General features: G+C 55.3%; 10 protein-coding genes across 10 annotated transcripts; 6 read left to right on the top strand and 4 right to left on the bottom strand.

Moving 5' to 3' along the window:
* Nucleotides 1-468: 468 nt before the first annotated feature.
* On the top strand, nucleotides 469-1379 carry B0I36DRAFT_388356 (uncharacterized protein; the record flags this gene model as incomplete). Its single annotated transcript, XM_046161240.1, has 3 exons — nucleotides 469-640; nucleotides 696-758; nucleotides 877-1379. The coding sequence occupies 3 exons, from the start codon at nucleotides 469-471 to the stop codon at nucleotides 1227-1229; spliced, it is 588 nt and encodes a 195-aa protein (XP_046006348.1). The 3' UTR covers nucleotides 1230-1379.
* Nucleotides 1380-2096: 717 nt separating this feature from the next.
* B0I36DRAFT_394704 (uncharacterized protein) lies at nucleotides 2097-2932 on the top strand (the record flags this gene model as incomplete). Its single annotated transcript, XM_046161507.1, has 2 exons — nucleotides 2097-2302; nucleotides 2327-2932. 2 exons carry the CDS (start codon nucleotides 2097-2099, stop codon nucleotides 2619-2621), a joined length of 501 nt encoding a protein of 166 aa, XP_046006347.1. The 3' UTR covers nucleotides 2622-2932.
* Nucleotides 2933-3038: 106 nt separating this feature from the next.
* Nucleotides 3039-3953, bottom strand: B0I36DRAFT_354395 (uncharacterized protein; the record flags this gene model as incomplete). The annotated part of the gene is made up of 1 exon (XM_046157311.1): nucleotides 3039-3953. The coding sequence occupies one exon, from the start codon at nucleotides 3951-3953 to the stop codon at nucleotides 3039-3041; it is 915 nt and encodes a 304-aa protein (XP_046006346.1).
* Nucleotides 3954-4639: 686 nt separating this feature from the next.
* B0I36DRAFT_354394 (uncharacterized protein) lies at nucleotides 4640-5898 on the top strand (the record flags this gene model as incomplete). The annotated part of the gene is given in 5 exon segments (XM_046157310.1): nucleotides 4640-4647; nucleotides 5080-5319; nucleotides 5346-5395; nucleotides 5412-5545; nucleotides 5749-5898. The coding sequence occupies 5 exon segments, from the start codon at nucleotides 4640-4642 to the stop codon at nucleotides 5896-5898; spliced, it is 582 nt and encodes a 193-aa protein (XP_046006345.1).
* A 6505-nt stretch (nucleotides 5899-12403) lies between these two features.
* Nucleotides 12404-12806, bottom strand: B0I36DRAFT_368125 (uncharacterized protein; the record flags this gene model as incomplete). Its single annotated transcript, XM_046159570.1, has 2 exons — nucleotides 12404-12625; nucleotides 12738-12806. The coding sequence occupies 2 exons, from the start codon at nucleotides 12804-12806 to the stop codon at nucleotides 12404-12406; spliced, it is 291 nt and encodes a 96-aa protein (XP_046006344.1).
* A 2932-nt stretch (nucleotides 12807-15738) lies between these two features.
* B0I36DRAFT_253341 (VHS domain-containing protein) lies at nucleotides 15739-17892 on the bottom strand (the record flags this gene model as incomplete). Its single annotated transcript, XM_046150749.1, has 4 exons — nucleotides 15739-15945; nucleotides 16023-16531; nucleotides 16585-17260; nucleotides 17347-17892. The coding sequence occupies 4 exons, from the start codon at nucleotides 17890-17892 to the stop codon at nucleotides 15739-15741; spliced, it is 1938 nt and encodes a 645-aa protein (XP_046006343.1).
* Nucleotides 17893-19076: 1184 nt separating this feature from the next.
* On the top strand, nucleotides 19077-20291 carry B0I36DRAFT_368123 (uncharacterized protein; the record flags this gene model as incomplete). Its single annotated transcript, XM_046159569.1, has 1 exon — nucleotides 19077-20291. The coding sequence occupies one exon, from the start codon at nucleotides 19077-19079 to the stop codon at nucleotides 20289-20291; it is 1215 nt and encodes a 404-aa protein (XP_046006342.1).
* A 392-nt stretch (nucleotides 20292-20683) lies between these two features.
* On the top strand, nucleotides 20684-23241 carry B0I36DRAFT_354389 (uncharacterized protein; the record flags this gene model as incomplete). Its single annotated transcript, XM_046157309.1, has 2 exons — nucleotides 20684-22792; nucleotides 23032-23241. The coding sequence occupies 2 exons, from the start codon at nucleotides 20684-20686 to the stop codon at nucleotides 23239-23241; spliced, it is 2319 nt and encodes a 772-aa protein (XP_046006341.1).
* A 1116-nt stretch (nucleotides 23242-24357) lies between these two features.
* Nucleotides 24358-26116, top strand: B0I36DRAFT_435462 (uncharacterized protein; the record flags this gene model as incomplete). Its single annotated transcript, XM_046162767.1, has 4 exons — nucleotides 24358-24521; nucleotides 24596-24927; nucleotides 25014-25472; nucleotides 25550-26116. The coding sequence occupies 4 exons, from the start codon at nucleotides 24358-24360 to the stop codon at nucleotides 25813-25815; spliced, it is 1221 nt and encodes a 406-aa protein (XP_046006340.1). The 3' UTR covers nucleotides 25816-26116.
* A 276-nt stretch (nucleotides 26117-26392) lies between these two features.
* Nucleotides 26393-26821, bottom strand: B0I36DRAFT_368120 (uncharacterized protein; the record flags this gene model as incomplete). Its single annotated transcript, XM_046159568.1, has 2 exons — nucleotides 26393-26568; nucleotides 26710-26821. 2 exons carry the CDS (start codon nucleotides 26819-26821, stop codon nucleotides 26393-26395), a joined length of 288 nt encoding a protein of 95 aa, XP_046006339.1.
* Nucleotides 26822-27118: the final 297 nt, after the last annotated feature.

The raw sequence follows: 27118 nt of genomic DNA, 5'->3' as shown, positions 1-27118 counted from the left end.
AGGGGTGAAGGGTTTATGCTTATCGAACATCTGATCGGGTTTGGATCTGGTCCCTGTCGTGAGAATAAGCACCTCGGAGGACGCGTGACCCCTGCAGAGGAAGGCTTATGTGACATGCTAGATCCTTATTTGACATGCTGTACCCGGATTAGCCACGCGCTGATTGACCGAAATGACCCCGTGGGTCCCGCATCTACAAGGGCCTGACGGCGAGCCTGCCACACGGCGCTGCACTGCATGCCGTGTGCTCACACCTGAAGTCATGGCTCGTGAACGCCAGCCTCAGAGATGGGGTGAGGTGTTGAGCACAGGCAATGTCCAAGGCATTCTTATGTGAAGCTCTCTCCCGCTCGCTCCTGTGTTCTGGTCCTTCACGTCGGCATCCTTCTCTCCCTTCAGCAAGCCAACTTGTCGTCCTGTTCCACAGAGATCCGTCATCATCACCTTCTTTACTCCCCATTTCCAACGATGCCTCTCAAGTTCTTTGCACTTTGGTCTACTGCCGCATCTGCTCTGATTGCAGGAGTGGTCGGCCAACCTCTTGACGTGCGGCGCGCCAATACCCCATCCGACTTTCGCCTGTTCGCTTACGGGCCCAAAGAGTCTGGCATTGGCGGGTTTCCTGTTTTCCACATGGAGGGTACGGCCGGACATCGATCCTGTATCTCTTTTGCTCCAAGCTGACTGCAATCAAGGCTTGGCCTACACCGCCCTCAATAGTTCTGACTCAACCAGTTCTTCGGCTGAAGAGGTTTCCTGTAAGTTGCCTTCCAACCCTTGCAACATCTCCCTGAAGCACGAGGCAATCTAGTTGCGGCCTCAAGTGACTAAGCCTCTTCATTCTCTTTTGTCTTTTGCTAACATCAACCAATTTAGTCACCCTCGAAACCTCCGGATCACTCGTTGCCACAATTGGCGGCAACTCCACTGCCACGAACGGAACGACGTTCCTCCACGTGCCCTCTACTTCAGGCAACGTCGGTTTCACAACCGCGGCTGGCAACAGCTCCGCAGGGACCGATGCGTTCGGCCTTTACGGAGGAATGCTCTACCTCCGCGCCCAGGAAGGAGGGATGGAAACCCAGTGGTACGCCGTTGCCGCTGATACGGCGGGAGATGGCCAGCTTTGGAACATCAAGTGGAACGTCAGTGAGATCGAGGCCGCAGGGGATGGCGTCTTTCCTGTCGCCATCCGGACCACGGGACCAGACGGCGAGCTAGCCGAGTAGCAGCCGTCTGCCCCCGTGTTTGCGCATGTGATTCTCCTGCGCCATTGATCAATCCCTACGTACTCTGTTCGTTCGGGGGCGTCCAAGACTGAAAACCCTTGTCTCCTCGCCTTGTCTATAGCTTGAATGATTACTGGAATTATTGATCGCATATAACAATGTTCGCCTTCCACGTGAGCCTGCTTGATGTCTCAACAGCGTCTAAACTGAAGACATACGAAAAACGGCATTCTGTTGTAGCAAATCAGAACTGCGTATGATTGGGGCGGCGGACGGACTGGACTGGTAAATCGCAAGAAAAAACGGCTAGAGGGTTATAGATCGGCGACGAGGCGTCACTACGCACGGTAGAGATGGACCTGAGTAGCCGGGGAGCAAAGGACCCTAGGGTACCGAACCACACCACGTCCTCACTACAAAAGTACCAACACACTTCACACGGCATGCTATGTCGTTTACAAACCTCGATCGGGTAGACTCGGACCCGCACGTGTGTCGAAATAAAGAGGAGACACAATTTGCTCCGCAGCGGCTAGCCGGTGAGCATCCTTTCCAGTGGATGCTGGGTGGGTAGAGCCATGAACAATCTTGCTAGCCGTCTATTTTCTGCAAGGTATCTCGGCCGAACAATGCTAGACTGGATGGGGCCTTGGTCCTGCACAGGGGTGCCGGGGCCCCGCTGGGAAAGTCCCCGAACACTCCACAGACAGGCGGAAGTGGACCGCTGGCCAAGGCGCAGTGCGGAATGAGTTGTTGCTTAGTATCAGGAGTGCCGGGATTGGAGGCGCGGACTTGAACTCCCGGGAGACTTGTCCGGGGGACAGGGACTGGACCAAGCGCACCAATGCGGTGCCTGGCAGTAATTACATGCAAGGGCAAGGAACACGATCCATGAGCCGGGCAAGCGCATGTGTACGTAACACCAAGGGCGTTCAACCCCGCGAGCTCAGGGCCAATGACGGCGGCACCGCTGCCAAGCCAAACCCTGGGCACGGCCGCGTGTGTATGGTGGCTGATGTTGTGGAATCCCGGTCGATAACACAATCACGCCATGCTATAAGGTACAATATCACGTAAGTATACAACGTCGAGTATAGGCACGCTATGGGCCAGTTCCACAACTCCGGGCCCCCGGTGGATCTCCCGCGACGGCACGGCAGAAACGGCATAGCGGCTGACTCGCGCGACGCTGGGGCGCCTGCCGCAGATCGCCGGCTGCGGCAAATCACGGCGCGGCCAATTCGTCTGCATCAATGCTATCATGTTTGGCACGCCTGGCTGCGTGTCAGCGATCCTGGACCTTCTCCAGCAATAACACGGCAGACCACGATGAAGGTATTACAACGGGCCACATTCAGCGCTGCGAGAGCTGGCCATACAACTACCTCCTAGGGTCCCCGCTCGTGGGCACGATCAAGATGGAGCAGCTCGGCATGAGCGAGCGACCAAGGCACGCACGTGCACGACTTTGCAATCATGCAGCCTTCGCTCAGAGCCGATAGTGGCGCCACAGACGAGAGTGGCGGCAGGCTTCAGCGGTCATGAAATGATCCTGCAGAGATCCTGCCCAGCGCAATTCACGGCAAATGTTGAAGGCCAAGCTATGACAGATACGGGGGACATTGGACCAGAGCAGTTTTCGCCACGGATAGTTGTCGCGTTTAACTTTGTTGATGGCATCCAGTGGCTCTAAGTGAGTTGGGGACAACCATTTCTGGCTTGTCTAAAAATAAAGAATAAAAGCGGTCCAGCAACCCTTCACAGCTCCTGAGTGCAAGAAGCCATTACAACATCCTCTAACGGGGATTTCTATTTATGCACGTCTATCTCTTCAGTGTCTCTGTCTGTCAGACCGACCACTGAGGGATCCAAGTCTTTCGTTTTTGCCCAAAATCTGTACAAGTGTCTAGAGGCCCGGTCCTCCATATTAGGACCACCTTGCGCTTTGAGAGCGCGATAAACCATCGCCCCATGGCCAATGACTTCAGTGGCTGGGCCCATCTCGCTTGAAAGAAAGCTGTACCACTTGATGCCGCAGAAACCTCGCAAGTCCACTTTTGATAGCTGAGTCATGCGTGATAAGGCCCAAACAAATGCCAAGTCCGCGCCCAAGGGGCTGACAGGGATCATCGATGCCAGCTCAGACTTGCTCGGCTCAGGACAAGAGTTGCCATTGTTCATGTGGGCTTCCACCGCAGCCAGTAGGCAAAGTCTTTGGAGCAGCTCGGGAGACCTATCCAGGTCGCATTCTCGATGCCCGACGGCGTCAGTGAAGGTGATCGTCAGAGACCTCAGACTGGTAGCTTTCTTGGTCAAGATGGCGATCACCGCCATCCAGTCCTCTTTCTCCAGGTCCGTCACGAACCCTGGCTCCATGGCTACAGTCTGGATATTGGCCAGAATGTTGCTGCCGTATGCGAGCTGTTCCAGGCGCAAGCGGGACTTCCATGCATCTGTCAGCTTAAGGCAGATGTGGCGATAGGCATCTGGCCCTGCCTCCGCATGGACTTTCTTGCAGCTCTGCAGTAGTTCAGTGTGTCTGAGAATCGTAGAGTGGTTGTTTCTGTGGTCTTGCGTGATGAAGATCGGCCATGGATCGACAGTGCTCTCATGCTTGAGTAAAACATCTCTGTAGATCTTGATGCGGAGCTCTGGAGGCAGGCGGAATAACGGGCTACCAATCTGAGATTGAAAGTAATGATATGGTGTTTTCGTGGTGGCCATGATCGATTGTGGTTTTTGCCTGCGTTCAATCTCATGATCATTGAGTTCATGTGGCGCAGAAAGGCAAAGTGATGACAGCTGCTTCTCGTCAACTGCGCAATAAGTGGGGTGCTTCTGTTAAGGTTTAATGCACGTGATAGGGTGAGTCTGGATAGCTCTGTGGTGTTCTTTTCAGAGTATTTTTCAATTAAATGACGTGGTAAAGGAATAGTCATTCGGACCAAAGCTAGTTCCTGATATAATCCTGATTCCACCTGACATGGCAAAATCACGAGAATGCTAGGTAGGGGTAAGTGAAGACCGCGTCTGGAAGTGTTGCTCTCTAGTGCAAGAGCTATCGCGAGCTCTAGACCCTCTGCATTTCACCGATCCTCAAGTCCGTAGCCTGTGGTCCCCTCGTCGGTCCGCTTCATCGTCCGGACCCGAACCCGCCACACATCCGCATTTACCTCAATAGTATACATTTTGAGCAGCAGCATGTCCATTCTCCGATGGTTCACCATATCGCTCCTACAAGTTGAAGATTAAAGCCGCATGTTGTGCTCCAATGATTGTTAAAAAGCGGAGCCTTGTGCATTACGGTGGCAGCCAACCGCTGCGGACAAGGACACGCTCTTGAAGCATATGCAATCATTGTGTCACTAGCCAGCAAGCTCATCACCACACCTCATTCGGCTCCTGACAACATGGCTCAGTAAGTCCAATAACAGGTGCATGTAGAGGTCTGCGAGCCTGCTTTTATTTCCGCCATACTGAGGTAACACAACCAACACTCCACTGATTTTCTTCTCTCGGAATGATACGGCTCTTCAGGACGGGGAATGAGCTCGTGTTTAACGCTAGTCGAAATGCCCGAAACCCTGTTGACATCCCGAGCCTTATTGACCTCGTCGTTTCGTAGGCTTTGCCAGAATGTACGGTCTTCGTGGGATTGTCGTGGAACACGAGTGTCTTGAGTTTGATTGTTTCCATGGCGAGCTTTTCACGCAGAAGCAATATCACTATCCGGACGAGAGTTGTGCCAGCCGAGAGAGCACTTTTGAGGGCATGAACAGATGAATGCAAGCAAGTAGAATAGAAGTCAATATATTTGAATGCTTGAATAGGGTGACTAAAACTTTTGAAGATCGTTCTCCCATGTTGCAACAGCGGCCAACGGGCTGACAACGCTAGGAGTTGTTGACGACGTACGTGTCAAACTGGGCACAACTGGGATGGCTCTGGATGTCCGCCAATGTCCCAAGCCGCCAAAATGCCCCGCAGTGGAAACTGGTGCTGCCCCGAGCACCGGTGCAAGATATTGGGCATGTCCCATCTGGATTATGCGTGATCTCGCACACCAGGTGGACAAGGCCCTCGCCGCTGGGTAGGAACTGTACATTTGCCATGTAGCCCTCCAATGTCGGATCTGAGTATCCGAGTGAGCCAGCCTGGGGCCCATTGTCAGCTCGTAAATAGCCATTGCTCTCGAGCGTGAATCTCAGGGCCGAGGACGGGTCTGCCTGAGCGAGGAGAACGAAACCTTGGACGGCATCCGCCTGCTCGAATGTGTTCAGGTCTTGGTTCTTGTAGCCCACGATGTTGAAGTTGCTGTACGTAGAAATGCTTGGGGCGGCTGACGCGGTATAAGTGGTCTCTGTCACCGTAGTCGTAATGGTCGTGATGGTCGTCTCTTGCGTCGAGATCTGTGCGGTAATGTACTCTGTCACAGTCCCAGAGGTCGTCTCCACCGCAGTCGACTAGCCATTCAGAGCATGTCAGCCATGCTACAACACCACTTCGCTGTTCTCGATAGGTCGGCGAGGAATACAGAGCTGTCTTGCTTACAGTAATGGACAGGGTTGTGGTCGTCGGAATCCTGAGGGTGTATATGCTAGTCACCGTGGAACCCAAGGGCTCTCCGATACAGCTGCACGCTGATGAGAGAGCTTCACCCTCGGAATAATTGCCCAAGGCTGTGGGTTTGGGGTACACCAATACATCGGCGGATTCCACAGCCCTCCTTGGGATGAGGGCGGGAGACGGAGTAGAACAAAGAGCAGCATGTGTATATATGGCACTTGTAGTCGCGGTTCGGGTCAAAGTTGTAGTGCTAATGCTGGAAATGGTAGCGGTTTCCGTGGCTATCGTTACTGTCGAGGTCGCCAATGAACTTTCTGTGAAGCTCGACGAGATATAGTTCGTCTGCGTGAAAGTCCTACTCAAGTTTAGTGCCCAGTACCGTAATCGAGGGTTTGGAAACGACTGACTGCGTGTAGGAGGTCACAGTGGACAGTGCTGTGCCTGTTTCCGCCCCCGGTATGCCCAAATAGGAAGAACAAAATGACGTGGCTTGAGCTTCCTCATTCCCCGAAGCCAGGGCTAAGGCTACTCCGCTGCAAAACGCTGTCGATGAGCTTTGGGACGGGATGGACGCTGATGTCGGCAACGTATCCCTAGATGAAGCGGAGGGCCAAGGTATTGGTGATGAAGAAGATTCCGGATATCTCAGCGAACTTGTTTGTGAGCTTGTATGTGGGCTTGTCTGTGAGCTTGTCTCTGCGCTTGTCTGTGAGCTTGTTTGTGAGCTTGTTCGTGAGTCTGTTTGTGAGATCGCTGCCGGAGTCGTCGTGGAGCCGGTGGTCAGGGTCGTTGGGGTTGGAACACCGACGAAAATCGGCGGACTGCCAGGGACTTGGGCGCGAAGGATGAATCGGACTCGAGTCTGACCAGTAGCACGTCCGATCAACCCCAAAACAAGGAAGAGAGTGATTTCTTTAACCTGCATGTTGCATCTAGGAGAGCTGCGGTGTCTGATCCTCAGCGCTGACCAGACTCAGGAAGCAATCAATGCAAAGAGAAGCTGGAGGCCACATGCAAGGCGTCCTCATTAGTATCATATGTGTTCAACACAGATATCCCTGGTCGCAGAAGCCACAGCCAATATATTTCACAGGTCTCGTGGTCATGAAGCGACAGACATCAATGCCTGCGCTCATGCGCTTGCCCGATGACACATCTATCGCTACGTGGCATATCCTGTTCGAGATCACTGTCCAGGGAAGCAAAGGCTTAAAGGGAATGTGGCGTTAAAAATCGGTATGGAGGTTTCGGAGCTCGACCTCGGAAACACCCGTGGGCATGCGTGACAGCATCCCGGATGGCTGTCTACCGTCTTTCCCATCTAGAAAGGCAAGGCTCTCGTCGGGACCGCTATGCGATGTCAATAATTCAGCAAGGGAAACATGTCCACAGTCAAGTGAGCCCCTTTCACAGTCTTTGGCATTAGAGCTGTAGCAAATAACGGTGCGATAACCACAACTCCAATTGTGGCAAGCCGGATACAAACCGAGTTTCTGAGGCGAGCCAGCCCATGACAAGTTAGGAAACATCCTCACCAGCGACGCTTCCTACGATGAGGCTTATGATAAAGCTCGATCTCATTTTCAATTTTGAGGCCGATGCTGATGAAATGCACCTATGCCTGCTGTCCGCTCCAAGGGAGATACAGCACTGTCAGTGGTGGTCATTTGAGACCATCACTTAGACACTTGCCATAAGGGCAGCCTTGTGATCCCATGGTGTGGTTTCGGGATCTTCCGGGGAAATAGACAATAGCTTATTGAAACAGGTTTCAGCAGGGGGTTGAAGGCAATTCAGTGGCGCTTGTGGCAGCTCACACGCGCTGTGATTGGGTTGAACACCGATCGAGGGATGACACGATTGGCTCCCTTATTTTTCGCTTTCCCTCGGGCCGGAGCTTTTCATGTTTGTACGTCTCGAATCCTTCCGCGGTCTAGGCCCGGAAAAGCCTCCGGGGACACGAAACCGCCGCTATGCAGCGTTACAATACCAGGTTTTGGCGCATTCATCCTGACGCCACGAGTCGTCAGCGTCATATTCCCTGTGAATGCCAGAAGCGCACGCTTGCCAAGCGCCTCATGCTTGCATTCCACGTTCGAGTGTGCGGCAGCTTTCGAGCATTCTACGGACTCGTACACTTGAGATGCTGCACATCGATCAGCACTTCCTCCAGACCTTCGAAGAGGATGGACGCAACTGAGCTTGTGCTTTTCATTGCTCTGTAGTTCGGGATCGGGGTCTGCCCCCGGGCCTCTCTTTTGCCAATTTGAAGTCAACGAGCTCAATTCCTCGCTGAACAGATCAGCCAAGAAGTCTTTGCACACCTGGGACGCAGACGCCATCATTGCGCAAGCCTGGAATGAATCCAATACCTAGATCGAACTCCATGCCAAGCCTCCTGTGCTCCGTTGTAAGAGATAGAAACATGGGCGAATGTCTAAGACAAATGACCGCCGTGACTTTTGGACACCAGCAGCAAAAAGGGAAGGCAATTACTACACGGGCATGAAGAATTGCTACCCGGGCATGACTCTTACACGGGCATGACTTCTATCGCCTCTGATTCGCTCATTTTTTTCCTTCGACCCACAGGTACATCAGTGCAAAGGCGGTGAAGCAAGCTCTCTTAACAAGGCCGTGCTTTCGGTATAGTCAGAACCAACCAGGTCAACCAGGCCTCTAGAACAGGTCTTAGGCGTATATCAAAACAAGGTCTGGTTTTCAATACAGAACACGGCCAATTCCAGCACGCCCTAGAGGGCAGCTATCTATATCTCTATCCTCTAACTACTATAGATGGAAGAACCTCCTCGTCGCTGTAAAGCAGCTCCCACTGACTCCTTCGCCTGCGAATGCTAGATTGCGTCTTCCGTCCGTTGGCACGTACTCCTGTAGTTCTTCCAGCTCCAAGAACAGCTGACCGGCTGCGCGTCTGGCGCTGGGATGAGGCACTGGCCTGGCTACTAGCCTGGCTGCTGGCCTGTTGGCTCGCTTCCAGAGCAAGCCTAGCTAGCGTTGACTTGTTGTGACTTCCTGGTGGTCGACCTCGTCTGCGCCCTGTCGCTTGGCTTGTTGGATTGCTGGCTCGTTGGCCACTCGGCTGGCTGCTTGCCTCAATGGCTAGCCGCGCTGGAACAGCCTGTGTGGTGTTCTTAGGTCTGCCACGGAGAGCAGTGGCGATCTTAGGGTCGAGGATTCGTCGGTATGGATCTCGAGAGGATGGCTCTCGTAGGCGCCACCGAGGATGGACCTCCCATTTGGTGAGAGGCGTGCCACTCACCAGCTTTGAGTAGATTGTGTGGCAGCAGGGGATTCCAAGCTCGGTCGAAACCGAGCAGTCCTCACTGCAATCGCCAATGGGGTCAGGGAACAGATTCTTCCCCGTCGGCATTGCTTTCCTTGCTAGCCGATATTGTTTGTTGATAAGCCCGAGACCCTTCGAAGAGAGTGCTGTCCGGGGTTCGCCTAGATACTCCGAGCTGGACCCTATGTACTCTCGCGCGGTAAGTACCTCGTCCGCTGCGCAGGCGTCGTTGAAATCTCGCTCCTGGTCCTTCATCATGTCCTGCATAGCCTCGATAAGCCGATAGAGATTGCTCATACCATTCAGGAGATAGCTCTTGATGTTGTTGTTGCTTGCTTCTGTCCCAGATGTGACGCGTATGCCGAAGTTGCGATAGTTGCGAATGAAACATCGTGCCCACTGCGCCCTGACAGGCATGTAGGTTCCATGGAGATACCGCAGGATGGCCCGCTGATCGTCAAATTCCCTACAGAGGCTTCCCCACGCCTTCTCGTGAGCCTCCTCTGTCTCCGCAAACAAGACGACCTTCCACATCATGAGAACCCCTCGATGGCTATGAGGGACGACTTCAGCTGTCTGCGCGTTGACCAACTGTCCGTCTTTCGGGCCGAGCTCAGCCTGTGCCTGTGGAGCGTAGTCCTCCCCGTTGCTGCTGTCGGGACTACTACTGCTACATTGGCCCTTGACCCACTTCTGCTTTGACTTGAGCAAGACGTTAGAATTGATGTGGTGGATGCACAGCTGCTGCTGTGCATCAGGGAACTGATCATTCAGGGCGGCCTTCATCTGACCGTCGAAGTCAGTAATGATAACGTCCGGTTGGCGAATAGAGTGCTGCTCTGAGATCTGTCGAATGCTCTCAGAGAGGAACTGGAACCCCTCCCGTCTCTCGTTGTCGATCAGACCGAACGCCGCATTGTAGACAGAACCAAGGCAGGTCTGTCCTGTTGCTTGGAATAATGGAAGCTTGAAGCGGTTGGTGTTGTATGTGTTGTCGAAGCTGATGACCTCAGGAAACCGCTTCCACATCTGGAGGCAGTACGGAAAGGTCCAGACAAGACCGACGAGGCGGTTTGGCTCATCATCCGCCCACTTAACAAGATAGGGAATCTCCATCTCGTCGAACAGCTTGATCAGTGCTGCAGTAGGAGTGTGGCCGCTCAACTTGTCTCGACTGATACGAGACCTGGCGTTATAGATATCCTTTCGTGTAAAAGATGACTCGGGATGCTGCTCCAGGACGATCGCGCGTACGTCACGGGCCCGAATTCCGACCCGACGGCTTGTCGATTCGACTGTTGCCCTGATAGGTGTAGTGAGTCGTCTGTGGGAGGGATGGGCGGATGGTTTGATACTGGCCCGGTGGTTATGCTGGCTATGCTCGGAATTATCGTGGTGTCGTAGAAGCCATCTACCCTCCTCCAGTGCTTCGGCAATGACCATCCATTTACAACCACACTTTCGAGACTTCCGTTGCCGAATACCGGTACTCTCTGAGGGGCGTGGTTCTCCGAATCGATCGCATTGGAAAGAGTACCGGATCTTCCGACCCTTATATGAGTAGGCATTTCGTCGAACAATACCGAAGCCATTAGCCTTCGCGAAAGTATTCACCCACTCGAACAGGACTTCGGCTGACGGCGCTGGGTCGTCTGGGATAGGTGGGTTCGGGATCGGGTCAGGGACAGGCGACAAGGGGTGGTCGGGCGAGGGCGGCGAGGCGATAGGCGGAGAGTGCCTTTCTCGGGGAGGCGAGTATGGCGGAGATGATTCGAATGGAGTTGAACTGAGCGGCGAGTAGCCCCATATCTCGCGCCATTGGCGGACTCGTTCGTATGACCGGACGAGCTCGATGGTAAGTCTTCGATCTGTCCCAATCACCTCGCGCACTAGCCTAAGGGCGGACTGAAACTGGGGTCTTGTTGGAGAGAATTGTTCTTGTGCTGATTGTTGTGGAGAGCAGGCAGGTGGCTGGTCGATTTCCGGGCCTGGTATAGGCATTCTTACTCGTTGCGACCGTCTTCCTCGGGTTGGGAAATCATTCGATAGGTGAATCTCATGATCGAATCGCAGCTCCCATGGTGGCTCGTTCAGCCCACGCGATCCATGGGGGCGTGGAGCGGTCGTGAAGGTCTCTGGGTACGAGGCGAAAGCATTACAGAGTGCCTCGTCGTCTCCCACGCCATAGTGTGGGCCAATGCTCGTCCCTGTGCTATTAGACGAAGGTGGTCTTGAACTCTCAGATTGGTTCTGCCGCTGTCGTTTTCGAGGACGTAATTGATAGCTTCGAAGTCGTTGGTTGCTTGCTGAGCTAGATCGAGAGCCGGGCTGGGACATAATGACGGCCTTGATCGCGACAGGAAGAGTGTCGCACGCACGGATGAGCGCATGGTTAAAGGGGCAGTTGATTTGACTATGAAAGAAGGAAAGAGGGGACCAATTTCAGCACAAAGGAATGACCTGCTTTGTGATGCAGATGCCTTGGAAGATGAGGCTATTGGATATTCCTGATACAGCGTGTGTTTGAGTGTTGGTCTCAGCAGGGGGCCTAACACACCACGCCTGGAGCCCTGGGACCTTGACAAATATGGTATCTTTCACGAACAATCATTATCAGTAGGCTTGACATGCGACAAGAGGTAATTGGTGTAGTAGCTAGCTAGTGAATAGCTTCCATATGTCTCGTCGATCGTCGTGGTGGAGAGCTAATCCCGAGGTACAAGGGAAGCGTTGGCAGAATCTAGATGCACTAACAAAAAGGGATGGACCAATCAGAGGCTGCAAAAGGTCATGCCCGTGTAAGAGTCATGCCCGGGTAGCAATTCTTCATGCCCGTGTAGTAATTGCCAAAGGGAAAATGGAAATGCATGCTGCAGAACTGACTATACCTCCACCAAATGAAGTTCCGCTCGATGAGCAAAGCTAAGCAGGGGAACATGAGACTTGCTGAAGACGTTGTGCCATGGTCTCGACCACGCTTTCAATGACAAGGATGATGAACTGTGAACCCAGTGACAACACCATTACCCACTGCGACGCCGAGGACAGGGGGCGATAGCAGTGCTAGTGATGTCTCCATTATTTATGCACAAATGCTTGACAGACGTCCCGTTGTTTCGCAGTAGATTGATGTTATTGACTTTATCGAGTGTTACGTCTTTGCTTGATCTGACGCTCTTGGATACATAGGTCTCTGCTTGCTGACTAGTGATGCTATCATGATACACCTGCCTGATGCATATTCGCCACCCATCAGGTCGACTACGCCGATGAGCTGTGCGAATAGCGCTATGTGTCCAGCCATCTAGGACGAGCAGACAACAGCCGTGGGGACGGTGACACCCTGGGCGCTGCAGATGCTGTGGGCGTAGCTGACGGCCGAGGTCTGGTCGCCCTTGCTGCAGCCGCTGGAAAGACAGCAGGCGAAATCCCCAAGGAGGGCAGTGTTCTTGCAGATGCAGGCGGCGTTGGACGACGGGCAGCTGCCAATGTTGCTACCGCTCGTGAATTTGGTGACGCAAGATTGCTAGGAAGTGTAGCTCGGTTTCAGTTCATTGCTTGTCGTCAAAGTAGAAAGGTCCGAAGAGTGATGCAGGACAGTCACGGCACGGGAAGGATATGATCGAGGGGAAACATACGGCACAGCTTGGCAGGGTGTTGGCGGAGACGGCGCCGACAAGGGCGGACAAGACAAGTACGGCCTTCATGGTGATAGTAGTGATAACGTGGCAACTTGTGAGGCAGGGCGATGTGATGTGGTATGAGGATGCTGAGGTGCAGTGTTGTAGTTGTCGAATGGAGTGTTCAAAGTCGGAGGAGCTGCAAGCTTTATATACTCTTGCAGCAAACAATATCACTTGAAGGCAACTGGAATCAAGTACTGTTGGTGGCTTCGACACCCTGACTGTATAGCCGAGTCACGACGTGAACTCTATCCGCGCGCCCCGGAGAGGCGGGATGCAGGCTTGTGCATCGAAAGTATAACCAGCTGTACGTGGCGGTTTCCGCGGCATGAGATCTGAGTCAGATCCCTGGTTGTATCTGCCAGCCGCGAAAGGTTAATTTTGACGATTGAGATCGTCCGATGTTAACGTCTCCAAGAGAGATCGAGAGGAAAGGCTAGAAGCTCGTATGACAGGCCTCTAGAGCGGAGTAGATCTCTGCACGACTTATAAAGTTGGCGCCAGCGGTCCGCCATACAGGGGATGCCCCTGAGGGTTCAGTGTTTTCTGGGGGTGAAGGTTCGACATGTATCAGGCAAAGCCTGGGGTCAACCATTATGTGGAAATTAAGCGTGGAGACTTGGCTAATAGGTATGCATGAGAACTGACCGCTGCTGTTTCTTTGAGACGGCCTATTAAAGCACATGGTGACATGATGGTCACTAGCCCAGTCCGACATCCCCAGCAGCGATTCAAGTATCTTGAAAGTGTTCCTCACGCTTCACACAAACCCTGAGTCCTGGCCCGCACCCAAATTTAGAGTTCATATTCCAAATATCTATCTAGCTCACTGGTTACACGCCGAATGCTCACCCCTGGTCCTCGGCCCCAGGAGTCTTGCTTGAGCCTGAGCCCAAGCCAACGCAACATGCCCACAGGCTGCAAGCGTTAAGCCAGCATTCCGAAATTTACTCCGAGGCTGCAAATGTGAACAACACGAGGCTAACTCGAGTACCTTCGTGGCTGGCGACTGGGGGCTTGGTGTATTTTCAGAAAGACGTGAGCACTCTTCCAAGTGTTAGGCTCCCACTACGGCATGGCCGGACTTGCTGAAAATAGAGTTGCCAGGGGCTTCGGTCAATGAACGATAATTGGATCGCTGATACAAAATGATGACCCGGAGCAATGAATGCACCAAACAGGATGTGGTTAGTGCCCACAATAGTAGCGCAGAGCACGCATGAGCGCGTAATTGCTACTCTTTGGCAGCTCGAACGCGAAGTGTCACATTCCCATTTTCACCCTGGGAATTGTACGGGTAGGACATGAGATCTTGCAGTCCGTGCCTAGTGAGTATTGCATGCACACATTTCCTCACATGCAATACAATGATTCTACTAAGGTTGGGGCTCTGTTTGTGTAAGCGATCTGCCACGATAGCGTAGTGATCGGGTTAGTGTTGAAGGACTGATGAGGGGGGCGCGCTTTAGTGCTCTGAAGAGTCTCGAAGTATTCGATAACGACTTCGGCCTCTGAGGTGGTACCTTGCGTCGGTTCGGATCGTGCTGCAGGAACTTCAACAGTGCCTGTGATCCACACAGCTCTCTGAGCTGGGGGGCTGGGGGCTTCACTCCCTGTCGGAGATGATCTACCTTTTCTCCAGAACAGACCTGGTACACAACAAGCTTGCCGTCCCAACCCATGGCCTCCCTCATTTGATGTATTCCAGTTGCCTAGAGATGGCGAAACATTCACGGCAAGAAAGAGTGCTTCGTGTCCAACTGCATCTTAAGCGGTGCATATTCTTTGGTAGTCAATCACCGTGGTTAAAGTCATCTACCAAAGGCCCAAATCGTGTCGATAATTTACAACGGCAGGGTTTCGACGCAGTGGGTGAACCGTAAATTGTGTGGCGAAACTCATCGAATCACGTAGAGATAGGCTTAGCAAGAGAGGACAGAGTCCGCGGGTGGAACGGAGCAACGAGACTGAGGAGCGGTTTACGTGCGATTCAGATGATCCGGCGAGTACATGCACTGCTTTTTTAGCCCACGCAGAGGAGGCAGGAGCCCCCTGCTCGAAAGGACCGCTCTTGCCGTTGGATCAGCTTGGAAAACAGTGCTTCATCTTGGTTTTAAGTGGGGCTAGGACTTGATTAGTTGCACTGCTTTTTCATCTCTCTCCGACAGGAACAACCTCAATCCTTGTGCTGCTGCTGCTGCTGCTGCAAAGGCTCAGCCCCCCACTTCCCCCCTCTGGGACTTTCCGCCGAGATCAGATGCCTTGGTTGCCTCCTCTTTCTCTCACCTTTCGGCTTGCCTAGAGCTAGGTGTGTGATTTGTTATGCTCGTCTCCACGATCCAACTGCTAATACACAAACACACAAACACACATACACACACACTGACACACAAGGCCCTCCTCTCAGCCGATTGAAGTAGCCACCTCCCCAACAGCGTACTGATATAACCAGATACACTCGTCCACACACATGTCCAGTCTCCGGGCGACACCTTTCCAGGGCCCCGCCGCCCCCACCCACGTCAGAGAGAACAAGCCAAATCTTACTGGCTCCAAGTTCCCAAAAAAGCAGACCGGCCGCCTGCACTGCATTCTTAGACCACCTCCGGCCTGTGGCATGGCTTTTCCCCGTCAGTCTTGACAGGTCGAGCCTAATTAAAGCCTGCACACTTGCTAGGGCGTATGTATTTAAAACCCGCGTGAAGGCTACTAACCAGATCTCACATCAAAACAACTCTTTCTTTTCCGGCATCGTCGTCCCCATCTAAGTATTTCCGGCTCGTCTATTTTCACCCCCTCCAACCTCCCTGATCCCCCAACAACTAACTCCTTGCACATCCACTGGTTGCAGCTCCACATACACACGGCTCCACAAAAATGAATCGACAACCTGCTCGGCACGACCAACACGACGGCCATCGAACCACGACGACGACATGGATGCCGGGCAATTCACTCACGCAAGGAAGAACTCGGCAATGTCTCCCGTCTCCGCCTTGGCCTCGCCTCCCAGAGTGTACGTCATCCGCCACCTCAGCTTCAGGCCCTCGACCTTTTGCGTCGCGTTGGCCGCATGAGACACAACCATGTTCTGTTGCACGCCTCGCACCTCGCTCGGCGCCAAAGACCGCCCGGACTGAGGAAATGGGGAGAGACGATAGCCCTGTATTATAGATTTTGGTTAGCGTCCATCGCTGTTTCACGGGACAACAGAGGGAAGGAGGGAGAGCCTGTATGTACCTTTGTGACGGCGAGCTGGAAGTGGATGTCGCCCACGCTCAGGCTAGTGCTGTTGGAAAACGCAAAGGCCAGGACAATGCTATGCGGCTGCGACTCTGGCCTCTTGGCCTTCATCTCGATCTTGACCGGTCCTTCTTGCACAACGACAGACAGTTCCGCAGGCGGGGATGGCTCCGGGGGGAGGGCGGACGAGAATGACCATTCGTCGTCGTCGTTAGCTGCAGGCATGGGAGCCGGGGGCTTGGGCGTAGAGGGTTTGGATGCGGAGAATTGTGCGGCAGATAGGGCGGCGAAGACGTCGTTGGCAGGTGTCGGCGATTTCTGTGGCGGTGGCTGTGCGAATGCAGAGCCAAAAGCGGATGGCTGGGGTGTCGGTGCTTTGGACGTGCTGGCTGGCGAGGTGAAGGCGGCGAAAGGAGAGGATGCTGGAGGTGGAGTGGCAGTGGACGGCTGTCCGCCAGCCGTGCTATTCTGCGATAACGAGGACAGGAGTGATGGCCCCGGAATATCTGCACAGAGTTAGTGACTGAGAAGAGGGGTGGTCTGCATCCCAGCGACTCACTTTGATTTGACCCGAAGCCCAGCGAGATGCCGCCGCCTTGGCCAAAAGTGCTCCCTTCGTCCATGGACAATCCGAGGAGGTCGTTTTCGATGCCTGCAGACCCCTGCGCACCTGATGCCGCGCCATTGGCATTCTCCGGCTCGCCATCGAGATCGATCAAGGACAGCTCGTTGGCGGCAGAAGGCGCCTTACCGGCCGATTTCGAAGGTTGTATCGGAGCTCCAGCGGCGATCTTGGCCGCACCCTCGACGTCGCCCTTCTTGAGCAGCTTCCACCTCTCCACTGTCCGATGTATGCTGTCGTTGATCTCAAAGAGCCTGGCGACCGCCTCGTGGTCCTCCGACTCCTCTTCGCACATCTTCTGGATCTTAGGCTGGGCGCTCTGCAGGGCTGACGCAAGCTCGGAAAACACGTCTCCGTCCTTCATCGTGTCGCCAGGCTTGAAAGCCTCCAGCCGCTCCTCGAGGAGCCTGGCTTTGGCCTGGATCTTGGCGACATCCTCGGCGGCCTTGGCGCGGTAGTCGGTCTTGCTTCGCGTGTCGTAGCCGGCCATGATCTTCATGAGGCGGTTGGCTTCCTGCAGGTCTTCGGGTGTGCCGCGGCGGATGAGCTCTTGGAGCTTTGCAGACTGGTGTTCTCGTTCCTCCTCTTCCATCTCCTCGGCCGATTTGAGGTTCTGTCATTGAGAAAACGTGTCAGTTGTCACACGGCGCAAAGCTGGAGAGCGTCCACGATTGGGAGGCGCGGGGATAAGACACGTACATCACTAGGATTGAGGACGGCAGCGTCGTCGCGCCGGACCTCTGGGAACATGTAGCCTTTGTAGCTGAGCAGGCGATGCATGTCGCGAATGAAGCCGAGGTCCTCCTTGTAGCGACTCGTCTCGCAGATTGTGCTGCGCCACTCCTCGATGGCCTCGAGGATCTTGTTTTGGACGCGGGTGCAGCGGATGGGGGGCCGCTCGGGGAAGCGGCGGACGAGCTCATTAAGGAACTCCTTTGTGCTGATCTGGAGGTGGAAGGGGTAGCCGCAGTTCTTGACGCAGTTGTCGAGGAGGTTCAGGGCGAGGAGGGCGACATTCTGGTTGCGGTGGTTGATGTAGTTGACGATGGCGACGGCGGCCTCGCGCGGGGAGGAGCCCTTTTTGGAGTTGATGAGGTCGCATATCTCGAGGTTGAGGGCGAGGTTTGGCTCGTAGTTCTCTGGACTGCAGGCGCTCGAGATGAAGCGCTGGAGCTGGGAGGGTCGGGGCAGGCCCAGCTCGTTCCAGCGGTCGCGCGCGGCCGCTCTGGCCGAGGCGGCCTCCATGGCTGGCTACGGCGGCGGCTGCAGCAGTCGCTTGAGAGGGGCTTGGAGGAATGGGGCAGGCTGCGTGGAGTGCCTCTGGAGGGCGGGAGTCGTGATGAGAAGATCGTCGAGGACGTGGAGGACGAGGTGGTAGTGGTGGGTGGTAGTGTAGGCAGGGGCAATGAGGCCAGCAGCAGCGATGACGATAGGGACAGGTCGGGCAGGTGGACGGTTAGGGGCACTTGAAGCGAGGGGCGGCGGGAGCTCAGCAATTGGCCAGTCGGAAGGTGGGGTCAGCCCAGGTGGGCGCTCGTGTGTCTTGCCTGCCTGAGGTGTCCGAGATGGGATGAGACGGCAGCCTGCCACTGCCTGACCAGAGCAGAGCCATCCATGCCATCTCCAATGCATCCAATCCTGGCCAGCAGTGTGTTGGAGGCTGTAACTTGTCCACAAAGTCCAAGGTATGCTTCTCAGCCTAGAGAGATGTGGTCGGGCGTGCTGATCCTCGAGCTCCAGCAGCTCAACAGGCACCAGCCATGAGCTCCCCGCCACGTGGGGCGCTCACTATTCCCCCCATGTGCAGGAGTTGCCAGACAAACCAGAGCACCAGACTGTTCAAGGCAGACAGCCTCAAGGTGAACTAGACACATGCTGGGCTTCCATCTTCCTACGACGCTGGCAAGAGACACGGCCGATATGGCACTACACAGGCCTGCTGAGCAGCCACAGCTGAGCTGCCAACCTTGGAAACAGCAGCGGGACTCGCAGACACACTTCGGTCACAATCTCCAAGGGACTCATGGCCAGCATTGCGTTTTTTGATATCTGGAAAAAGGGCAGCCTATTCGTGAACCTGCTTCAAACGCTCGGCACGATACCACTCCGACAGCCTGCGCCAGACACGCAACCGCGTTTCTCAGGCTTACGTAAGCTTTCGAGATTCAGTCCATGCACCAACCGGGGCCGGCTCCCTGGAGCATCTCTGGACTGAACACCTTCGTTCGCTGGTCTCACAGTGAGCAGACCATTTCAAGCTTCCACGGTTCTTTCAAGCCCGGTCTATCCAGACATCGGCCTTCGGTCACACAGACTGTTAGGCTCTCCGTGTGACCACGACGAGGAAAAGCTTTTGGCAGGGCAGTATCTGCAGGCGTCATTTCCGCAACCGCCCCGTCTCAGCATGATCAGCTTCGTCCAGGGACGTCATGACGGCGGCCAGGCAATGCGGGCCTGGTGACAGCCTGCAGAATACCGTGCCCACGCGGGTTTCAACGGGGCCTCACAAGCATGCGGCGACTCTTACCAGCAAATCGACGGCGACCGCCAAGACGACACAGCCAAGTGGCACGCGGTTCACCGGCGCCACCGCGCAAGATCCGGAGCAGGATGATACCTCCAAAGTCGCGCCACCATATGCAGACACACCATACGAGCCACCTCTGGTGTCGCCAAGTTTCGCTTATTTCACGAGACTCCCGTCCGAGATTCGCTTCCTTGTCTGGCGCGAGGCATATCTGGAACATCTCGCTTCGCAGCCGTGCGTATGCATCTATCAGGGCGGCACCATTCCCATAGGGGACGAAGATGACACCAGCAAGATGGCCGGAGCTGGCATGGCGTCGCGTGGCGTTCGGTACAACCACGCGCCCCCGAGAGTGCACCCAGAATCTGCGCTCCTCGAGACGGTGTGCCGCGAGGCACGCTTGACATGCATTGCTCAGCGTGGCATCAGAAACGCTCCGAACCAAGCCGAACTGGCACCGGCCTCTCATGGCAAGGCAGAGTCCGCAGCAGGCTCTGAAGTCGGAATCTTGCCCCCCTTGCGCCTTCCGTCTCGAGTATTCGATACAGCGAAGGACATACTGTACATCGACCGCCAGAAGCGCCACGGCGACGGCTCGACCATAGTGTTCTACCTCGGCGACCGCACCCAATGGGTACGGCATGTCCGGCACATTGCACTTCCCTTCTCTTTGGCGCTTGACATCGCCTGGCAGCCAGCACTACTGAGACACCTGACCAGCCTGGAGACGATCTCTCTCGTCTTTCCATTAAACATCCACTCAGCCCACAATCCACGGGCGCCGTCACAAGAGCTGCAACGCCGTGAAGTCATGCTCTGGTCGTCGATCACATTGCCGAGTCCGACGCCCACGCAGCGCCTGAGCCTCAGAACACTCACGGCTGAAGAGCTGGAGGAGCTTCGAGTCAAGGACGATCCGCGACGCCCTCCGTCCACGCTCGTCGGAAGAAACTGGGCTCGAGGTGGGGAAACGGGACGTGCCTTTATCGAGCTCGTCAAGAGCAGCATTGGCAACCGGATCCGCAGGACGGACGAGTACAGCAAGGAGCTTCAGCGCTTCTACTGGACACCAGACGGGAGCTTCAAGTTCGAGATCGAAGGGTGTGTCTTCCTTTGAATACTGGAAGATGCCTGGACAGGACGGAAACAAACAACCCATGTCCCGGCGAATGCACACCTCACAATTCGCAGACTGCACTTTATACTCCCGGCTCGGATCGAAATCTGAATTGTTATCGTCAATTGCTCTATGGTGCATCCTGCATTCTCCGTGATCTGACTGGTATGAGGGATCCTGCGTATGCGATGTTGGAAGAGCTGAAATACTGCGCCAACGCCCGCGGGAAGCAGACTGGATTCAGCGCTTTTGGATAGATGTCAACCAAGAGCGAATCAAAGAGCGAATCCAAGCGCGAACCCCTGTCCTGTCCTTGTTGACCACATGGCGCCGGCTCATCGTGGCTGTCGAGGCTGTATCATTCTGGCCAGGGTTGTGATCCTGATCGCCAAATGTGGGGCCCATACGAGATCGCCACACCCGCAATCTTCGGAAGGGCCTGGGCTGCTGCCTGGTCTTATAAGAGCTTCTTCGGTCACAACACGACCTCCCTTTTAATCCATCGAGTTTCCACATACCCAATATCGCAATTGTACTCGCACGCACAATCGGCACGGCTCCTGGCGCCGCGCACATTCCGGATGCGCAAATCACCGCATAAGGTCCTGCTCGAGGATGCTACGGGGACTGAGGTCCCGCAGTGGAACCTGCTCGCGCCAGCCCTTCATCAGGTTCTCAAGCTGTCACGGGCTGAGATGAATGAGGACAGCCGCCGAGGTAGCCATGGCTCGGTCACTGCAGGGGCACTGGCGAACCCCTCACCCCATGTCGGCTGTGCTATAGAAGAGGAAAATGAGGTAGCCAACGAGCAGGACGACAGCCTAGATCCGGTAACCGTCTTGAGGATTAGACCACATTGGAAAGCGTTCCGCCTCCTCCATTACGCCCCTCGTGACAGAGGCCTTCTACGGAGAGCCGTGCGCTACCTACCCCCGACTGAGCTAAGAAGTGCTGGGAGAGCCATCGCTCAGGGGAAGACGTCGACGGGCGCGCCGTTGGGAACAAGCGTGGGGCAGTCTCCCATCGAGATCCTTCCGCCCGAGCTCCTGGCCATCGTGCTTGGCTATCTCACCAACGACAAACCAGCCACCATCGGGCTCGCATTGGCTTCTCGGAGACTGTGGTGTCGCGTGCTGAGCGAGTATATCCTTCGCAATGTCCACAGTCGGCAATATAGCGCACCAGATCCTACTATCGTGGACAGGCAAGACACGGCTTATGGCCATATGATGCAAAGCGGGCAGTGGGCAGGCACACCACTAATCTGCACGTCGACATGGCTGGTCGACCTCCCGCAGAGCATGCTTGCCGTCGAGCCGCGGCTGTGGTACCGCGACGGGTGGAAAGACATTCCCCACAGGTGCTGGGCCCGCCAACTGGAGTCTCCATGGACGGGGACGAACGGGTGGCGGCGGCACGGATACTGGGAGCCAGACTACGTGCATCGCATACCAGACCCGGATCTCGCGCCACCGCTACCATCAGCACCAGTGTCACACCATTCGGATGAGGTTGGAGGTGCTCGACGTGCCCTGGGCGGTGTAGGCGCCAGTGGCCGTGGTGAAGCCGGAATGTGTCTCGCTCGGATGTGGAATTGGAACGCCGTACTGACATACCGGCACCCAAGAGACGCGGACGGCCTGTGCGAGAAGGATGTCGAGGCCTATCTGGCGGCATTTGATGGCAAAGGGAATGCGTTTGAACAGAGCGAGGTGGAAAGCCGGTGGGAGGCACGTCTCAGGAGCTGGCTGAACATGCTTCTTCGTGGTGGAGACGGCCGAGAAGAGGACGAACACGCGGATGATGACGCGTTCATGATGGGGGCTGTTGGGGACGAGTGGGTGTTGAGGAACCTGGACACGAAAGAGTACGTGAGCCTCCAGGTGCAAAATCAGCCAGCCCCCACGATCACCACCCCTGCGGATCAGGGTTCTCATCCTGAGGACGATACCGCGGCGACGGCAAGTCTACCGCAGACACGAGGGAACAAGCGAAGGTTGCCCAAAGCACAAAACTCGCGGTCTTCCAAACGACAAAAGCCGACTGGCACCCTCACTCAGTCAGAGGATGGGCCAACTGCCCACGCGGATCCAGCCTCTATGAGAGCGACAGACGAACACGTGACCCGCCAAGCGCATTCCACAATCCTGGCCATGGAGAACCATTCTCAGCTGACGTTAGACTTCATCGTGTTGTCCCAGATATGCTGGGGCGGTGGGATAACGCGGTCGGGGCCACAGCCCGCTTCTCGTACATTGGGGACTCCGGGTGCGCAGCAGCTGACGACTCTGACGACTGGCATCTGGGCAGGGCACCGCCTCGACGTAGTGCCAAGGGAATGCTTCGCTCATGTGCGAGAAGAAGTTTTCCTGGGCGGTGGCCGCCCAAGTCAAGCCCCTTGTATCGTAGGAGCAGAGGCATCATCCCCTTGTATCGTAGGAGCAGAGGCATCATCAGAGCACATTGAAGAAGGGACAGATTGGAGGGATGTCACCGAGGAGGTAAGTGCCGAATGCCGCGCTCTGCTAGAAGAGCTACCGAACATGAGACGCCAGGGCAGGATCGTAAAGATAAAAGTTAGGCCTCGTCCTGTCTAGGATGACCGGGAGACTGCGGAGAGACTTACTTTTGTCGCCACGCCCTTTTGAGGCGGGACGAGGAGGAGTTCTGAGAGGATATGTCACACGCCCTTTAGCTCAATGGGATGTGTGCGATGTGAATAATGATGCACGTTCACCAGGCTGCGATTCTGGCAGTTCTCGCTCCCAGATTGCCGAACGGCCGGGATCTGTTGATACCCTTGGGGTGCCCTGAGGATGCACTTGCTCGCGATGAAGCGCTGGTTGGGCCGATCACCCTGCTCCCTGCGCTGGGAACATCATCGGCTTACATGCCCCGCCAGCCCGCGGTTGCTGACAGCAGATTGATTGGCATGTATGTCTTGATTTAAGGCTCGCGAGGCACTGACCAGGCTTTGCTAACTGGTGGTGGCTACGGCTGCCTCCCTCCAGGTCCATTCGTGGGCATGTGATTGTAGAAGGGCACGGGCTTGGGCTGCGATCGTACTTGACGTCTGTGGGATCTTGCGGTGGTTTTGTAAGTGACATGTAAGGCCTGCTGGATAATATAATCTACAAGAAGTGGCTGCATGTCTAGCCAGCGGACTTAGTTGGGTTTATAGACCGTGATGACACATCGAAGGATGTGCTTCGAGTTACACATGCCGCCCGTCAAAGACGCCACGAGTCAACGGAAGTCAGGGCTCCACAAAGGGTCCCTCCCCGTGCTCAGGACCTCGCGACTGGGTAGCAATAGACACTAGGCCATGGGAGGCCCGTCCCGCTGGAGCACGTCCCTAGATGGGGGATTGGGGATGATGATGGCGATGATGACATGGACCCTTCGTGGAGGACGTGTCGGTATATCGGAGCTTGGCTCACCGATGGTGGGGGGGAGCTCGCTGATGCGCGAGCTGCGGCTCCGACGAGATCAGCGACGAGCCTGGTGCTTATCTGCGATGTGTTATAGTGGCTATCTCCGGGAATATTACCCAGTCGCGACGATCGCTGCCCAAAGCTTACTTGATTAGGCTTGGTTTAGTGCAAGATGTGCCAGACAAATACACGACACGGTCCAGCCCACTTTTATCCCGGTCGCCTTAGGGAATTAGCAGCGGCCGAGAAGGACATTCCCAACGGCCGAAAACGAGCTCGCCAAGGCCCGGCGAGTCAACCCTCCCAAGGCTCGGTGGCGGGAGATGGACAGATGGACTGTTCCTGCGTAGACAAAGCCAAATCTACGCCACAGAACGCCAATCAAGGCTGAACCCTTTATGCTTGGGACGACCTACACAGACTTCTCTCGGGGGACCATTCTGTCATGACGTCAAGACATGAGAGTCGAGACATTAGAACACTTGAGCGATGCAGAGATATATATAATTGTACGTCTGCCTTGTTATGGACTTTGTTTGTAAAATACTGAGGCTACGAGTGTCAACAGCCATCATTTTACAACTACTCGCAGCAGCAGAGTCAAACCTGAACGATAAACCATCTTCTTCACAATGCACAGCACGGCTAAGACACCTCACGTCCTCATTCTGGGCGCAGGCTTGGGAGGCCTGACATTCGCCCAGTCCCTACGCAAGAAAGGCCTCTCCTATCAAGTCTTTGAGCGAGACAGCGATCCCCATGTCCGCCCCCAGGGCTGGGCCATTGCCCTCCACACGTAAGCCCGGTGCTAGCAGGCTTCTTCATCACCCGAAACATTATAGCCATCTGACCGCGGGAGACCAAACACAGCATGTTGGACGACTTCCACGCCTCCATGCCCGACGACATGACGGGCTTCGAGAAAGTCAACCACCTCCACCCGCTCACCCTGCCCGCCGAGATCGCCATGCACCGGGAGGGCGACGACCGCAAGTGGGGTGGCCGCGACGACGGCACGGGCATATTCGTCCGCGCCAAGCGCGACATCCTGCGCGACTGGCTGAGCAGCCACATTGACGTGCAGTACGGCAAGAAGGCCGCGCGGATCGAGGAGGGGGACGACGGCGTGACGGTGCACTTTGAGGACGGGACGTCCGCTGCCGGTGATGTCGTCGTCGGGGCCGATGGCGTGCACAGTATAAGTATGAGTTCTCTCCCTCTCTCGGGTCCCTTTGGCATCACTTCTGCCTGGATTCGCAACAGTGCTAACGTGTGGCTTTCATGACAGCACGGCGCCACATCTTTGGCGGCAAGCAAAACGACCCGATGCGCGTGCACAAGTCGGCCACCATCAGCGGCGTGACCAAGCTCTCCGGCGCGGACTTTGCCGAGCAGCTCTCTCTCGGCCACTCGTCGTACATTGTTTTCTTCCGCAGGGGCCAGCAGCAGTATATGCTGTTCATCGGGCTGGACAGCGTCTCTGACGACGGCAAGACGGGCAGCTACTACTGGGACCTCATCTGGCCGTGCGAGAACGGCGACCGGGACGACCACTGGGCTTTCAACAGCAGCCAAAAGGAGCTGCTAGCGCACACCAACGAGGTCATCAGGGGCCTGAAGCCCGAGTTCCGCAAGGTCGTGGAGATGACGCCCGAGCATAAGCTGCTGGTGCCCGGCTTGCACTTCCACGTGCTCCTGATTGATGAGTTGCCCGTGGGGCGGGTGACCTTGCTTGGCGATGCGGCGCGTAAGTACCTTGGGTGTTGTGAAGTTGTTCTCCCCGCTATCACTCTTCAGAGCTGACACTGTGTGAAATACGTCTAGATGCCATGCCGCCTTTCCGTGGCGAAGGAGGCTGCCAGGCCATTGAAGATGCCCTGAAGCTTGCGCGGGCCGTTGAGAAAATGGACAAGAACGACATTGGCTCCATCAAGTCCACCATGGACTCGTACCAGCGCGAAATGCTCGCAAGGGGAGGCAAGGCTGCCAGGTTGTCTGCCGAGGTGCTTTCGAAGGACAGTGATTCCTCTGAGCGGGTTGTCGGCGGCAGGCCTATCGAGCTTTTATCTCGGGAAGAGATTGTTATTTAGGTGGCATCTGCCTTAAGGCCTTGTAGGGTTCACATGGCATGTCTTCGGGGATGCTAATGCTGTCCATGCTCGACTGGCTTGCGTCGCGGAGTTCAATGACGGGAGAGGCAGGGGGGTCAGAGTCGGGAAGAAGGGCCGGGTTAGAATTGTACTGAGCTCCTGACGTTCCACCACGAAAGAGGTAAAATATCCCGTGGACTTGACCTGAGGAGGGAGCAATATTCATCCGCGTCTCCGGCAGAGCCAACTTGGAAATAACCACGGAAATGATCATTTTTATACTTCCAAATCTAGTGTCCATAATAACGCGTCCTTGATTGCAGAATAAATACGAAGAAACTATATACACTAACAACAGCAGACCATTGTGAAACCGCCTGGTCCCCAGGGTGTGGTGTGCTTTCTCCATCTCGGCGTGTAACGATGTCTTGCGCACTGCGACGACACAGTGCCACGTATATACGCGTACACTTCATCACTACAGCTCCACCCCTCTCAACGTGAAGCCAGCGCCCTCGCATGATCTTTAAATGTCATACAAAAAGCCACCGGCTAGGGAGCAGGTGGTTGACAGACTTCAGCGCCGCCATCCGAGCGCATTGAAGAAACTCGTCCGAGGATCCTCGACGGCGCCAGCAAATGCCCGCGCCCGTGACGCTTCGCTCTCGGGCGTGTTGTACTGTGCAAAGGCGCGGTCAAAGTCTCCGGATGTGCGGCGCAGCTGGCGCTGGACGTAGTAGACTACTAACGAGCCTGTTGTTCCAAAAGTCAGTTGTTGGTCCGGGTTTCTCATTCGGTATATATATACGCATGACACAGACTGCGACAGAGGGGGGCTGAAGGACGGCTTGGAGCATAGACGTCCGAAGGGCGAGGGCATAGAAAGGAACGTACCAGCTGCGCCGAAGACGAGGGCGGGGACGAGTCGCGGTGGAGGGGCGGATTTTGGGATTGCGGCGGCCATAGCTGGCACCGGGTATGGGTGCGAGACCTGAGCTCGCAGCATTGTTGTTGGCCGCATTATGATGGTTTTGGAAGAGAGTGGAGTGTTTCGAAGACAAATGATTTGTTGATCTTGAAGCGATTGCTTAGAGTTATGGTCTGCAGCTGTTCAGATTGTTGTCGATCTGCAGGTGTCCCTTTTTTTTGATGCTAGTGGTTGCTCGTGTACTTGCAGTTGTCCAAGCGGCGAGTAGATGCTTGTGGTGTTGTAGTCGATGGTTGCTTTGATGTTGGTGATGACGACCAAATACAGACCGGACCTCGCCCAGGCACGATCCGATATAAATCTTTCCAGAAATGA

The sequence above is a fragment of the Microdochium trichocladiopsis genome (assembly GCF_020744255.1).
Source record: "Microdochium trichocladiopsis strain MPI-CAGE-CH-0230 chromosome Unknown B0I36scaffold_11, whole genome shotgun sequence".
Lineage (NCBI taxonomy): Eukaryota > Fungi > Ascomycota > Sordariomycetes > Xylariales > Microdochiaceae > Microdochium > Microdochium trichocladiopsis.
The sequence above is the reverse complement of the archived record's forward strand: the minus strand, read 5'-3'. Positions and strand labels throughout refer to the sequence as shown.